Source organism: Tamandua tetradactyla, chromosome 15 (genome assembly GCF_023851605.1).
Source record: "Tamandua tetradactyla isolate mTamTet1 chromosome 15, mTamTet1.pri, whole genome shotgun sequence".
Classification (NCBI taxonomy): Eukaryota; Metazoa; Chordata; class Mammalia; order Pilosa; family Myrmecophagidae; genus Tamandua; species Tamandua tetradactyla.
In genome coordinates, this window is record NC_135341.1 from 50,018,074 (window position 1) to 50,030,518 (window position 12,445).

General features: G+C 41.0%; 1 protein-coding gene across 1 annotated transcript in view; it reads right to left on the reverse strand.

Annotated features, from left to right (window-relative positions):
• The window catches only part of ITGA9 (integrin subunit alpha 9), a 447,613-nt gene that overhangs the window by 375,712 nt on the left and 59,456 nt on the right, over positions 1–12,445 (reverse strand). Inside the window, exons 6-8 of the mRNA XM_077129816.1 lie at positions 9,520–9,649; positions 4,311–4,396; positions 3,204–3,272 (exon numbers count right to left, since the gene is read on the reverse strand). Of these exons, the coding sequence (XP_076985931.1) occupies positions 3,204–3,272; positions 4,311–4,396; positions 9,520–9,649 (285 nt within the window). The remainder of the gene's footprint in view (positions 1–3,203; positions 3,273–4,310; positions 4,397–9,519; positions 9,650–12,445) is intronic.

The following is a 12,445-nucleotide window of genomic DNA, read 5'->3' on the forward strand; positions in this document are numbered from 1 at the left end:
TTCAAATAAAAGGGCTCAGGTTTAATTTACATGGACAAGCATCTTCTTTTACTGTTGCAGTCTGTTGATTTGTTGGCAGCTGACAACTCCTAAGGGAATTTGAGAGGGTTGGAGGACACTCTAAGTCCATTTCCTGTCGCTAACCCTGGGACAGGAGGACTCTGAAGTAGCCACTCAAAAATCCTTCCCCAGTCACATGCCACGGCCACCTCCACTCAACACTCCCCACCAACACCAACACCTAATCTCAGAGGGTAGGGCATGGGGAAGCCTTAAAACGAATGGCTACGGGGCATGGAGAGGATAGAAACCAAGTTGCCAGTCACTGATTCAGTGGCCTCGTCAATGCCCCCATCTGTGCTTTTGGTAAAGGACACGCGTAAGTCACAGCAGGGCCCCAAAGGACGCACCACCCACTGCTCCCCCTGAGTGAGTCCCTGGGGAACAATTTATTTCATTACAATGGGCTTCATTAGGTGCTTTATCAGAAGTTTCTGTACTTGAAGCTTCCAATCTAAGTTCTGACGTGCAAAATTAACTCAGTTAAGTCAACGAACATTCAGTATGGCAATGACATGCTTTGGGGTGGGCATCTCTTGGTCAGTATTCTCCCATCAGCCTGGAAGTGTGGGTACATGTGTGTGAATTAACATCTGAATTGCATAATATTGGGGATTTCTTCTGTGTACCAAATGAAGGATGTCATTGATACAGATTAGAACTGGTTTGTTTTGTTCTGATGAAGAAGTGAGGATGCAAAGCTAGTTGGCCAAATTCTAGCCAAAGAAAAGCAGAACTGGGTTGCTGGTTTGCTGAGTTAGAACCCCTCCTGTGTGCATGTGGCTCCAGACACAGAGGCATCCTTTGAAAGCCTGGGGTCATGTCCTTTCCCATGAGATAATGGAGAAGTCAGAGAGACAAGAATTTCTCATTTCTTCTGGTGAAAAGCAGAATTAAAATACACATACAGAGATATAAGGGCCAATTTCAAAATAAAAAAAGATGAGGACAGAGGTAAAGCTAGCTGGAGATACTGGCAGAAGACAGTGAAGATGAAAAGGCCTTGAATGAAGGGGAAACTAAGGAATGGCGCAGAAGTGGAGGCAAGAAGTGCCCTCAAAAAAAAAAAAAAAAGAACCAGTTCCACAATGGAGATGGGAGGTAAAATATCTAGACCCTCTGTCCCTTCCTCAGGGACTCCTAGACACAAATTGACACAATAAGGACATTCACGCAAGCATGGTCCCGAGCCCTAGTCTCTGTCCTGGAACTTGATGGGATAAAGTCCTTAGCAAGTTCAAACAAGCGGGTTCTCAAATATTTAGCTGATCCCTTTCACCCCATCTCCTTACGTGTCACCCCCAGAAACACCCAACCAAGACCTGAGCATAGGCGGGTGACCACATAAGTTATCAACTGGGGGGTGGGCGGGGGGGGTTGAACATCTGGATAACAGGCATTATCTGGGCCTGCCCTGGGCACAAGCAGCAGGGAGTAGAGACCAGGTGGGAAAAGACAAAGCAGACTGGGAGGTAACACTATGACTTGACGTAAACATATTCTGAAAATAGGGCCATAGATTTGTTTAAGCGCCACAATTCACTTTGGCAAGAATCCTTTAATTTTATGTTTTCAAGCCCAGGTGCATTTGAAAGGGTTTGCTTATTTTTTTCCACTCTAGCACATTCACCAATTCTATCTTTTGGAGAAAGATCTAAAATGTTTAGCTTAGTAGCCTTCATATCCTACTTGCTCTTTGGAACGCTATCACAAATGGCATAAAACGCATTCTTTTCTAACTTTTTAGGGTGCTTGGAAAACATTTTTTGAGGAATTGCATGCAGTCATTTTCCAGCATCACTTGCTTTGGAGTTTTGAAATGTCACCATAACACAGGCCAGCACAGTTCTCAGGGGGAACCCAGAGCGGCTCTAGGAAAAATTTTATAAAACAGAGTTTGACAATACATTTCTATATTAAAAAGATTATGACAATTATACACTAAGTCTACACAATGAGGTTATATTAAAGTTGCAAAAAGGTTTATTTTTGAGTAGGAGTTTAGGAATTCAGAATACAGGTCACCACTGGAACGATGTGCAATGGTCCCAAGCTGGCTCATAGCAGGAACTGAACTCGGGTGGGGAGCACATGGCCCAGGAAGGAAACAATCATTTTTTAACTTTTTCTCAGGCTAATGGTAGGTAATATGACCTTCAGCCATTCCCCTAGCTCCTGGAGTCTGCCTCCCAAGTTCCAGGAGCTCTGTGCTTCTTCCCAGGACCCATGAAAGTGTCTACCAAGACTAGACTCCAAAACTCCCCAAATCACCTCTCTCATCTCCCCTTCTAAACTTGTTTCCTCTTAGAACAGCCGAACATCTCAGCTAAACAATCTTATTGATCTAAGCCACAAAAGTGTGCATGACTGATAAGGCCAAGAAAAATGTGGTTTATTCACCAAAAGAACCTCTAATCTCTAAAATTAACCTGGCTCAGTTTTAGGCAGCAACTATGGTGCAATACAACGGAAACCTACGGGAAATGGAGAGAATTAAGGACAGGGTGGGGACAACACAGGCAGATAAGCCCTGCCCAGGGCAGCCTCCCTAAGAGATTTCTGTTTCAAACTTCTGAGAGGAATCAGGCGATTTTTGTTCTATTTTTCTGTGTTTGGGGGGCTTGGGAGTGGGGGAGAGGGGGAGGCACTGGGTTGGTGACACAGGAACAGACAGGACAATTTCTTAGCATGTCTCCTTTGAAAGTAGTCACTTAAATCTCATAGGTTTGCCTTAGGTACTCATCTGTACCTGTCCTCTTGGAGGTATAGATGTGTATGTCTTAAGTGAGAGAGACACAAGCACAGAGGCAGAGAGGTAGAGAAAGGCAGACAGAGATTCAGCATGCAGTAATTTTGATCACAGCACCTGAACTATGGACAACCTTTTAAAACTCCATTTTAAAAGAACTTAGCCATGTGCCAATTCATCCCACTACATATTTCCTTAAAATGAGCACAAATCCCTTGATTTTGCAGGTTACACACACTGTTGAGATGGTAAAGGCACCAACATGCAGACAAAACTACCATATAAACATGGTGTGTGCGAAAGTACTTTAAATGAATTTTCTAAAAATTAAGAACTGATTCCAGATCACATCTTTCAAATAAAAAAAAATAGTCACATGTATTGAGAATCTCACCTTTTTACCTGATGCCTGAAAAATCTTTATTAAGGTACCTGATCTTCGGTCAGCTCTGAAAATATAGACCTATGGGACAGAAAAAAAAAAAAAAGAAAGAAAAAAAAGTCCAGTTAGGAAGGAAGTAATGACCTTTATCTATCAGCATCCTCCTATTTAAAATGCAGACCAGGCACAAGGCAGGTTTGCTTACACTGACCAACCATAATGAAGAAGTCAGCATAACTCAGTTTGCCAACCCTGCAAAAGCAGTGTCCTTCAATCATAAGGCAGGAATCCCCTCCACTGTTCCTGAACCACACCTATTTTGGAAACCATGAACCCAAGAAGCTTTCAAACACTTGCTGAACAATTTGACCCCTGAAAAAAGTAAATATTTTCTACCTTGAAATATATCCTTCATTCCTATTGATTCAAGATTCAACCCTGAAGCTAAAGAACTAAAAAGCATAGATCTCTACACTTCAGGCTACGTGATTCCCAAAGGGACTCAAATACCCCTAGATTCATAGAGTGTTTTCTGTACTCTGGGTGGATACTTTAGGGAAAGTCAGACCCACATATTCCTGGTCCAGCTTCTGGGTTAAAAGAGACTTGGGAATTCAATGTCCCTTCTAAAATATTCGGGGGGGAAAATAGGAAAATCTAGTCATAACAAAAATCCCCCAAATTCTTAGGACTAGACCTGGCTCCATTAAATCAAAGTGAAACTTGGGAAAGGACTGGGGGCAGGGAGGGATTTGAAGTTGGACAGCCATGGATGCCATTCCTTTGGTTTATGCCATTCCTTCGGTGGGCACCATGATGCTGGGGGTCGGTCTTATGAAATGTTTTGACGTGTGACACACGGTCAGCTGTAGAAAACCTCAGATAAAAATGTGCAGAGACTGGAGAGGGCAAGGAGTAGTATCCACATTCTGTTTAAGCTTCCAAGGTAAATTCTCACAAATGGTGGGAAGAAGACAGTCTGGAGGCGTCCTCATGACTTCATCACTTACCGGCCAGCTACCCAGGAGAATGCTCAAACGAGCCGACCATCCTGTACAACAGGACAGCACGCTTCACCCTGCTGTCTGACCCCATGCTACTCCAGAGACTTCTCCTCACCTTTCCGATGCCATCGTCCTGTGGGGCGCCTCCTACCACATCGGTGGTAGATGGATGAGAGAAGTGGCCAGCAGTCACTGCATAGCCTGTTCAGATGTGTGGGAGCCGAGGCCATGGGCAAAAGACAGAGGGAGAGAAGAAAAAGATCCATCAGAGGAGGAAGTTTTTAAGTTTGTCTCCTAGCTGGACAATTATACTCCAGTTATTCTCAGAACACAAATTACCAGAGAACAAATGACATCTGTCAGTCTTCTCATACTGAAATGGCCCACACGAAAAAGGCATGTTCACAAGGACATCAGGACAGGAAAGAGTGCTTTCTGAGTATTCTTTTGGGACAGGTACTATGCTAAATACTCTGTATCTTATATTTTTTCTTTTTTCTTTGTCTTGTACAATGCTGTGGGTTTTTTTTAACTTTTATTCTAGTAATATTATATATATAATATTAAATACTATTTAATATAATTATTAAATTATATATAATATATTAAATATTAAATATATAAATTAAATATATTAAATAAATATATATATTAAATCTAAAACTTCCCCTTTGACCACATTCAAATATATAACTTCAGTGCTGTTAATTATGCTCACAGTGTTGTGCTACCATCACCACCACCCATTACCAAAACTTTTCCAGCATCTCAAATAGAAACTGTACAATTCAAGTGTTAACTCCCTATTTCCTAACCCACCCTGTCCCTGGTAACCTATATTCTACATTCTGACTCTATGAGTTTGCTTATTCTAATGATTCAAATCCGTGAGATGATACAATATTTGTACTTTTGTGTCTGGCTTATTTCACTAAACAAGATGTCTTCAAGTTTCAAGCATATTGTCGCATGTATCAGGACTTCATTTCTTTTTATGGCTGAATAATACTATATCATATGGATATACCACATTTTATTTACGCATTCATCTGTTGATGGACACTGAGGTTGCTTATGGCAATTGTGAATAATGCCACTATGAACAGCAGCATGCAAATACCTATTTGAGTCCCTGCTTTCATTATTTTGGGTATAAACCCAGTAGTGAGATTCCCAGTACAGACCGTAGTTTTGTGTGTTTATTTTGCAAGGGCAGGCCCTGGGAACCAAACCCAGATCTCCGGCATGGCAGGCGAGAACTCTGCCACTGAGCACGATAGTCCATCTTCTTTCTGGATTTTTATCCTTCAATGGGTCATCTTTTCCTGCTTCTTTGCTTGTAATCTTTTTGTTGCACACTGTATGTTTAAATACTTTTGAATGTTAACTCTACGATTTATTCCCTGAGGTATCTATTTCTTGAGTTTGTGCCCAGTTAATGAGTATAGGGAGCTATCAAAACAAAGAAAAAACTCAGTGCCTTTCCAGTCTTTGCTAGTTGGCTTTGCACTGGCTGGTACTCTCCTCCAGAGCTCAGCCCTCCTATCAAAGGCACCTCCAGGCATATGCAAAGTACAGGGTTCTCCCTGAGCAGTGATCAGGGCTCAAACGATATACCCCCGAATCTCAGGGATCTGGATTTTTATGTCTTACTCTGGCCCCAGCAGGCTGAACCAGTACATTACTGCTTCCTGCTGTAAGACTGGAGGATAAGTGACAGTCGCCACACCAGAGAGCACAATTCACGGGTATTTACTGCCAATTCACCAACCTCTTCTTCTACCTCTTCCCTGGATGCTGTACAGTGTTCTACTGGGCTCTGGAATTTTGAAAGAACTGATTCAGACAATTCCTGCCTGATTAATACTTATTCTAGTGAGGGACTGATTCCTGAAGCTTCCTATTCTGCCATCTTCCCACACTCACCCTATCTTTTTCTTTTTGAGATATAATTTTCATATAGAAAAATACATGCATCTGAAGTACAGTGCTTGATAAATATATACACACGGACCTACCCATGCAACCACTGCCCAGATCAACAAAGTGAATATAACAATAACCCAGAAGGTTCTCTCATGCCCCTTCTCAGCCAATACCCCACACAGCCACTTTCTGATTTCTAACACTATTTATTAGGCTTGCCTATTCTAGAACATCACTTAACATAACATCGTTGCTATTCATCCATGTTGTTAAGTGGTTGATTTGTAGTTCATTCTTTTTACTGGTAAGTAATGTTCCATTGCATGAGGATAGCATATCTGTATTCTCCAATCGCTGAGTCTAGTTTGAGCTATTACGAATACAACTGCTATGAACATTCGTAATTGAGAAATTAGGAATTAACAGATGATTATGATTACTGAATCATTACGTAGATTTTTTTTTCTTTCTATATTGCAGAATAGCCAGAAGTTAATACCTGAAACTCACCTAGCTTCAGCCCTACTTATACTTTCTATTGTAATGGTTATTTTAGCCTAGCCTCAGCCCTGTTTATATTTTTGTAAGGGTTATTCTGGCCTAGTCTCAGCCCTGCTATACTTACTATTGGAATGGCCATTCTAGCCTGGTCTCAGCCTGTGTATACTTCACTGTTGTAATGGTTATTCTGGCCTAGTCTCAGCCCTGTTTATATTTTTGTAATGATCATTCTAGCCTGGTCTCAGCCTTGTTTATACTTACTACTGTAATGGTTATTCTGGCCTAGTCTCAGCCCTGTTTATACTTGATATTATAAATAACTCCATCCCCCCTCCTTTAAATCCATAAAAACCCTGAACTCCTCAGACTTGGGGAGATAGTTTTTTGGCAAATAGGTTGATTTACCCAAATCTGATTTCCTACTTTTTGCTTAGCAATAAACTCCTCTTCTCTTTGAAACCCCAAAGTCATAGATTGGCTGTTATACGCATTGGAAAGAGAACCTTGTGTTTGTTTGGTATCACAGTTTTGCACGTGTTCTGGGTACCATTATCTCCTGTAATCTCACAACTCTATGAAGAAGGTATTATTATTACTTCCATCTGATGGATGTAGAAACTAAAACTAAAAGTGATTAAGCCATGAGCCCAAAATCAAATATGAACTGTGTGTTTCCAAAGCCTCTGTTGTTAACCATTATACCACATTCCCTCCTAGGAGAAGGCAGAAAGAAGCTGACAGTGAATGGATGGATGCATAGATGGATGATTAAAGAATGCAACAAAGAATATGGAAACAAAAGGAAAAGTTGTGAACTTAGTCTGAATGCCTCCTGCTCTCTGAGTCCTGTTGGCAGGCTGAAAGCTCTTCTCTGGCCAGCAGAAGCTCTGAACAGGTTGCCATATATTTTCCCAAACCTGTCTTTACCTTCAAACCCTAATGGCTGTAACAATGAGTAGTTGGGGTTTCCTGATAATACCATATCAAAATCAATTTGTATTTACCATGTGGCTGATTTCCTTCAATGATGCTCACATTGTCTGAAAGCAATGAGTGATTTCAAAGATCTCTGCCAATCTCTGCAGCAGATAAGAGCCTCTGTTTTGTATACAGGGAGAAACAAAGGGTTCATCCTAGACTCTAAAGCCACTGTTCAAACTGGGCTCTTTCCTGCCCTTCCTTCATTCTCTTTATAATAACCACGTGTAGAGTCCCTGCTATGTGCCAGGGACATACACCAAGTTCTGGAAACGTGAGACAAACCCTCTACTTTCAAGGGACTTCCTGCCTAGAGAGGGGTATGGCATGGTGATCAGCGCTGTCTCAGTAGCACACAGGGGAAGCAGCTTGGCGTTGAGACCTGGGTCAGAAACCATGGGTTTAAAGTCCAACTTGCCTTCTAACTGCCATGTGGCCTTGGCATATTATATAAGTGCTTTGGCCCTCAGTTTCTTCACTTATAAAGTAAAATAACAACTATCTCTTAAAGTTGTTTTGAAAATTAAAAATATAAAGCAAGTGTCCAATATATGACAGCCTTAAGGAGTGGTGAGGGCAAAACAGCAAACACCCTGACATCTCAGAGTAAAAATAACACTGGATCTATGCTACAGGGCAAAAACCCTATATTTAGAGAGGAAAAGTCAGGTCAGCAACTCTCTCTATCCATCTCAGAAGAAATGTCCAATGACTCTCCATGAAAAATGAGGGTCAGCAGCTTCCCCTGATATGGAAGCAGATACTTCTCTAATACTACTTGAGGAAATTATATTTTAAACATAATAAAATGTAACTATTGATTAAAATTTAAGTTACATATTATGAATGTATCTTTTACAGACCTTCCTATATTTTGCTTCATTTTCAGTCCTCAATTATGGCATTTAGGGCAAAGATTAAATAAAAGAATCTCGTAATTGTCATCTACACAAGAAAAGATGGCCTATGTTTGATCTTAAAAAGGCACAGCCTTGTCCTAGTGTTATTCTCACCTTGTGGCTGCTAATTTCAATTGTGCCTATCTTCTTTCTAGAACATTAAAAGAGCTGGGATAATAAGAGAAACTTTGCTGAGCCTTTAATTAAACCTGAGCATTAGGTTGCCATTTTTCATGATAATTTCAGTTATTTTTATTTCTTTTCATAACCAGTTCTGTGACCAGGAAGCAGTAACCCCATCTAAAAGGATTCAACTGCACTTTTTGCATCTGACCATCTGAACCTGAGTAATTGTAAAATAAAAAAATAAAATATTTGCTTCCTTAGAGTCTCAAATGTTGGCTTCTAAACTAACTCACACAGTTTTGATTCAGTCCCCTCCTTTCTTCTCTCTACCTCCCATGTGGGAAACAGATGTTAAGGTGTCCTGGTTAAAACTGTAACCAACTAGACATTAGAAATATGAGCCAACAAAGGCCTCTTTCTACCAGTAAAGCTGAAATTCATGAGCTTGGTGGTAATCTTGTAACCGAGAAATTAAGAAGTAAGAAATTATTATGATTACTGAATCATTATATAGATGTTTTCTTCTTTCTACATTGTAGATTAGCCAAAAGTTAATACCTAAAATTACTGAAACTCAACTAATTTCAACCCTGGATATACTCACTATTGTAATGGTCATTGTAACCTAGTCTCAGCCTTGTGTATACTTGATATTGTAATAATAGCAACTCCATGTACAATTGTTCAAATCCATGAAAATCCTGAACTCCTTGTCCTCCTTATCCGGGGAGTCTGATCTCCTGCTTCTCTCTTAGCAATAAAATCTTTCTCTCTTTGAAACCCTTGCATCATGGATCGGCTGTTATGCACATTGGGCAGAGAACCCCACATTTGTTTGGCATCAGTCTCTCCCAATTTCCCTTTTTTCACGTGTTGTCTCCCTGAGCTACTCACCCAGGTAGGTGTACCTCCTGTTCATGATCGCTTCATCGTTCAGTTTGAAATAGGTGTTGTCCGTAAGGTTCAGCACTTTGACTGTCCCGGCCCAATAGAACGACCCTGGGGCGCCCATCACCACCAGCTCCTGGGGAAGAGAAATCCAAGGTAAACAGGGAAGGGAGCAGAAGAAGGAATTAGAGGATACAGTAAGAATCATGGTCACAACATAGGAGAACTAAGAACCAAATTTAAAATACCTTACTGAGGATTTTTTTCAGCTAAGCAATAAAAAAAAAAATTCAACAGATTCTGTGACACTACGGAATCTACCATGCAGATGGGGCTCTCAGGACGTGAGATACTGGGCAAGGTGACAATGAGTGACATACCAGGTTCCTGTCCTATGAGGCTGGACAGGACAGCCTTTGTCCTATGAGACAAAGATGAGGCTGCATGTTTCCTCACCTTTACTCTAAGATTAAACAAGGAAATGGCAAACAAATGACATTATCCAAAATCAGAATTCCAGGGAACCATGCTCAAGAACAGACAGCAACACCTCACCTAGCCTGGACGTCAGCCTCACTCTCTAGCAACTCCATAGGCCTGAATCATGCCAAGACAGTACCAAAATCAGCTTTGCAAAACTCATTTACTAATAGTCCAGGGAAATCGCCTCTGTCCTCATTCAAGACCCTCTTCTAAGAAACGGTCCTAAAGCTTGGTTTTCTGGTCACCACCAGCCCACTGCTGTAGAAAAACAAAAACAAGAGCCCAGGATGGCCAGTGAAGGGAAGGACGTAGGCTGGAAAGAGAAAGGTCTACAGACAGGAAGAGACAATAGGACATTAAAAACAGACACTAGGACACAAAAGACACAGCCATCCTCAGCATTCAGATTTGGGGCAAGTGGTCTTGTGCCCTCAACGCGTCTCAGAGCATGACTGTGTTGTGTTACAAAACTATCTGATAACCGATACTGATGATAATTCCAAGTGTTCAGAAATGATTCAATCACCTAAGGAATTCTGCTTGAATATCTCGTCTACATATCCCACAAGAAGATGCATCATAGCTATGTTAATAAAAGGTAGAAGCTACCTAAAACTCGAACAATTTGGGATTCAAAATTGTGACGTACCGTTCAACAAAATTCTACACAGCATCAAAAATACTGTAGAAAATTTAATGACATTGAGACATAGTCATAAAGTTCTGTTGAGTAAAGAAAGATGTACCAAACAATATACACTTGATCCCATTTTGTGAAAGAAAATTATGACATACCATTTAACAAAATTCTACACAGCATCAAAAATACTGTAGAAAATTTAATGACCCTGAGACATAGTCATAAAGTTCTGTTCAGTAAAGAAAGATGTACCAAACAATATACATTTGATCCCGTTTTGTAAAAGAAAACAAGACATGTATTCATAGAGAAATAGACAAGAAAGAGACTGGAAGGACATGTCCCCAGATGTTTGGTTCCACCCCCCCAACCCCCCGCTAAACACACACAGGGCGATAGGACTATGAGAACCTCTTCTTTTAAATTATCTGTATTTTCAAAATACGCTGCAGTAAAAAATAGTAGACATGACTTTTCTAACAAAATCATTCATTTTTCACCCAACAATATTTATGGAGTACCTACTATTACGTATCAGAGTTAATGCCAGATACAAAGATAAGTAAAGCCCCTGTGTAGAAAATTCTCAAAATAAGGCACCATAGAAATGCAGACGATACTTTAGGGGAAAAAAACCTCTATCAGAAAGGGTTAAAATGAACACAATTTATCAGCTGTGCATGAAACCCCAAGGGTGCAGGCCACACGGCCTTGTGTAACTCATGGAGACTGCACAGGCGCTGCTTCTCATTACTGACCCAGCCCTCCCCGTGGCCTTTACAGTCCCACACACGCTGTCTGTCGTGTCTCAGAAGCTTCCAGGCTGACCCCTCTCTCTGCAGAGCTGGCCTCATGCTCTGTCACAGCTGCTGGTTTCTGACAAGTCCCCAGAGGTTAGATCCTGCCACAAACATTCTGAGGTTCTAATGACAGTTCAAAAAGTCACAGCTGAATTCCCAGGGTGCAAGGGTCTGCAAAAGCCAGAAACATCTAAAGAGAAAATTAGAGAGGAGAGAGAGAGCAAGAGTGGGATGAGAACAATGCTTTAAATAACATCAGTTTGGTGAAGAACCTTAAACCAAGAGTAGGGTGTGAGCACAGATGGAACAGAGGCCACCAGATTTCTGCTGGCACGATGTGCTTTGGATAATTCAGGAAGGGGTGGGTGGGGAATGCCTGCTGAGAAACAGTTCATTTTCAGGTTCTGAGGTCCTATCCCCTGAAAGGAAGCTGCCAGTGACAAACCAGATACTGTAAGAGGTATCTCACTGTTTTATAAAAATAAATCACTTTCTACACGCAGGACTCAACACAGGGAAAATACTGAGAGTGTATGCATGCATTCATTCGTTTATTCATTCATTCATTCATTCCTCTTACATTTACCTGCTCTATATAAGGGATTGTGTTAGCTCTAGAAAGGTCGTGAGAAAGACGGAGGATCAGAAGAGAGAAAGTTTTGTTCCTGGACTTGAGTTTGGAAAGGGATTTGTAATCAGTGTCAAAACACAAAGAGCACTAAGCATCATGAAGAGCACTCTCCTCGGTGCTAGCTGTATAGATGGTTCTATAAAACAAAGCTGCGAGCCTGGAAAGGCTCTTCAGGATACCAGGTGACAGATATGTCACTTTCTGACAACCAAGCTTAAGCCAGGATAAAAGTTGAAAAGTGTATGTCTAGCATATCCCCACATCTCTTTCCAATTTATAAAGAGGATAAGAAAAAATAGCCCCTCCCCACAAATACCTTTAAAAACAACAGCTCTTCTCTCTCCCCCTCCCATTTTTTTTTTTTTTTACTTTCCTTCT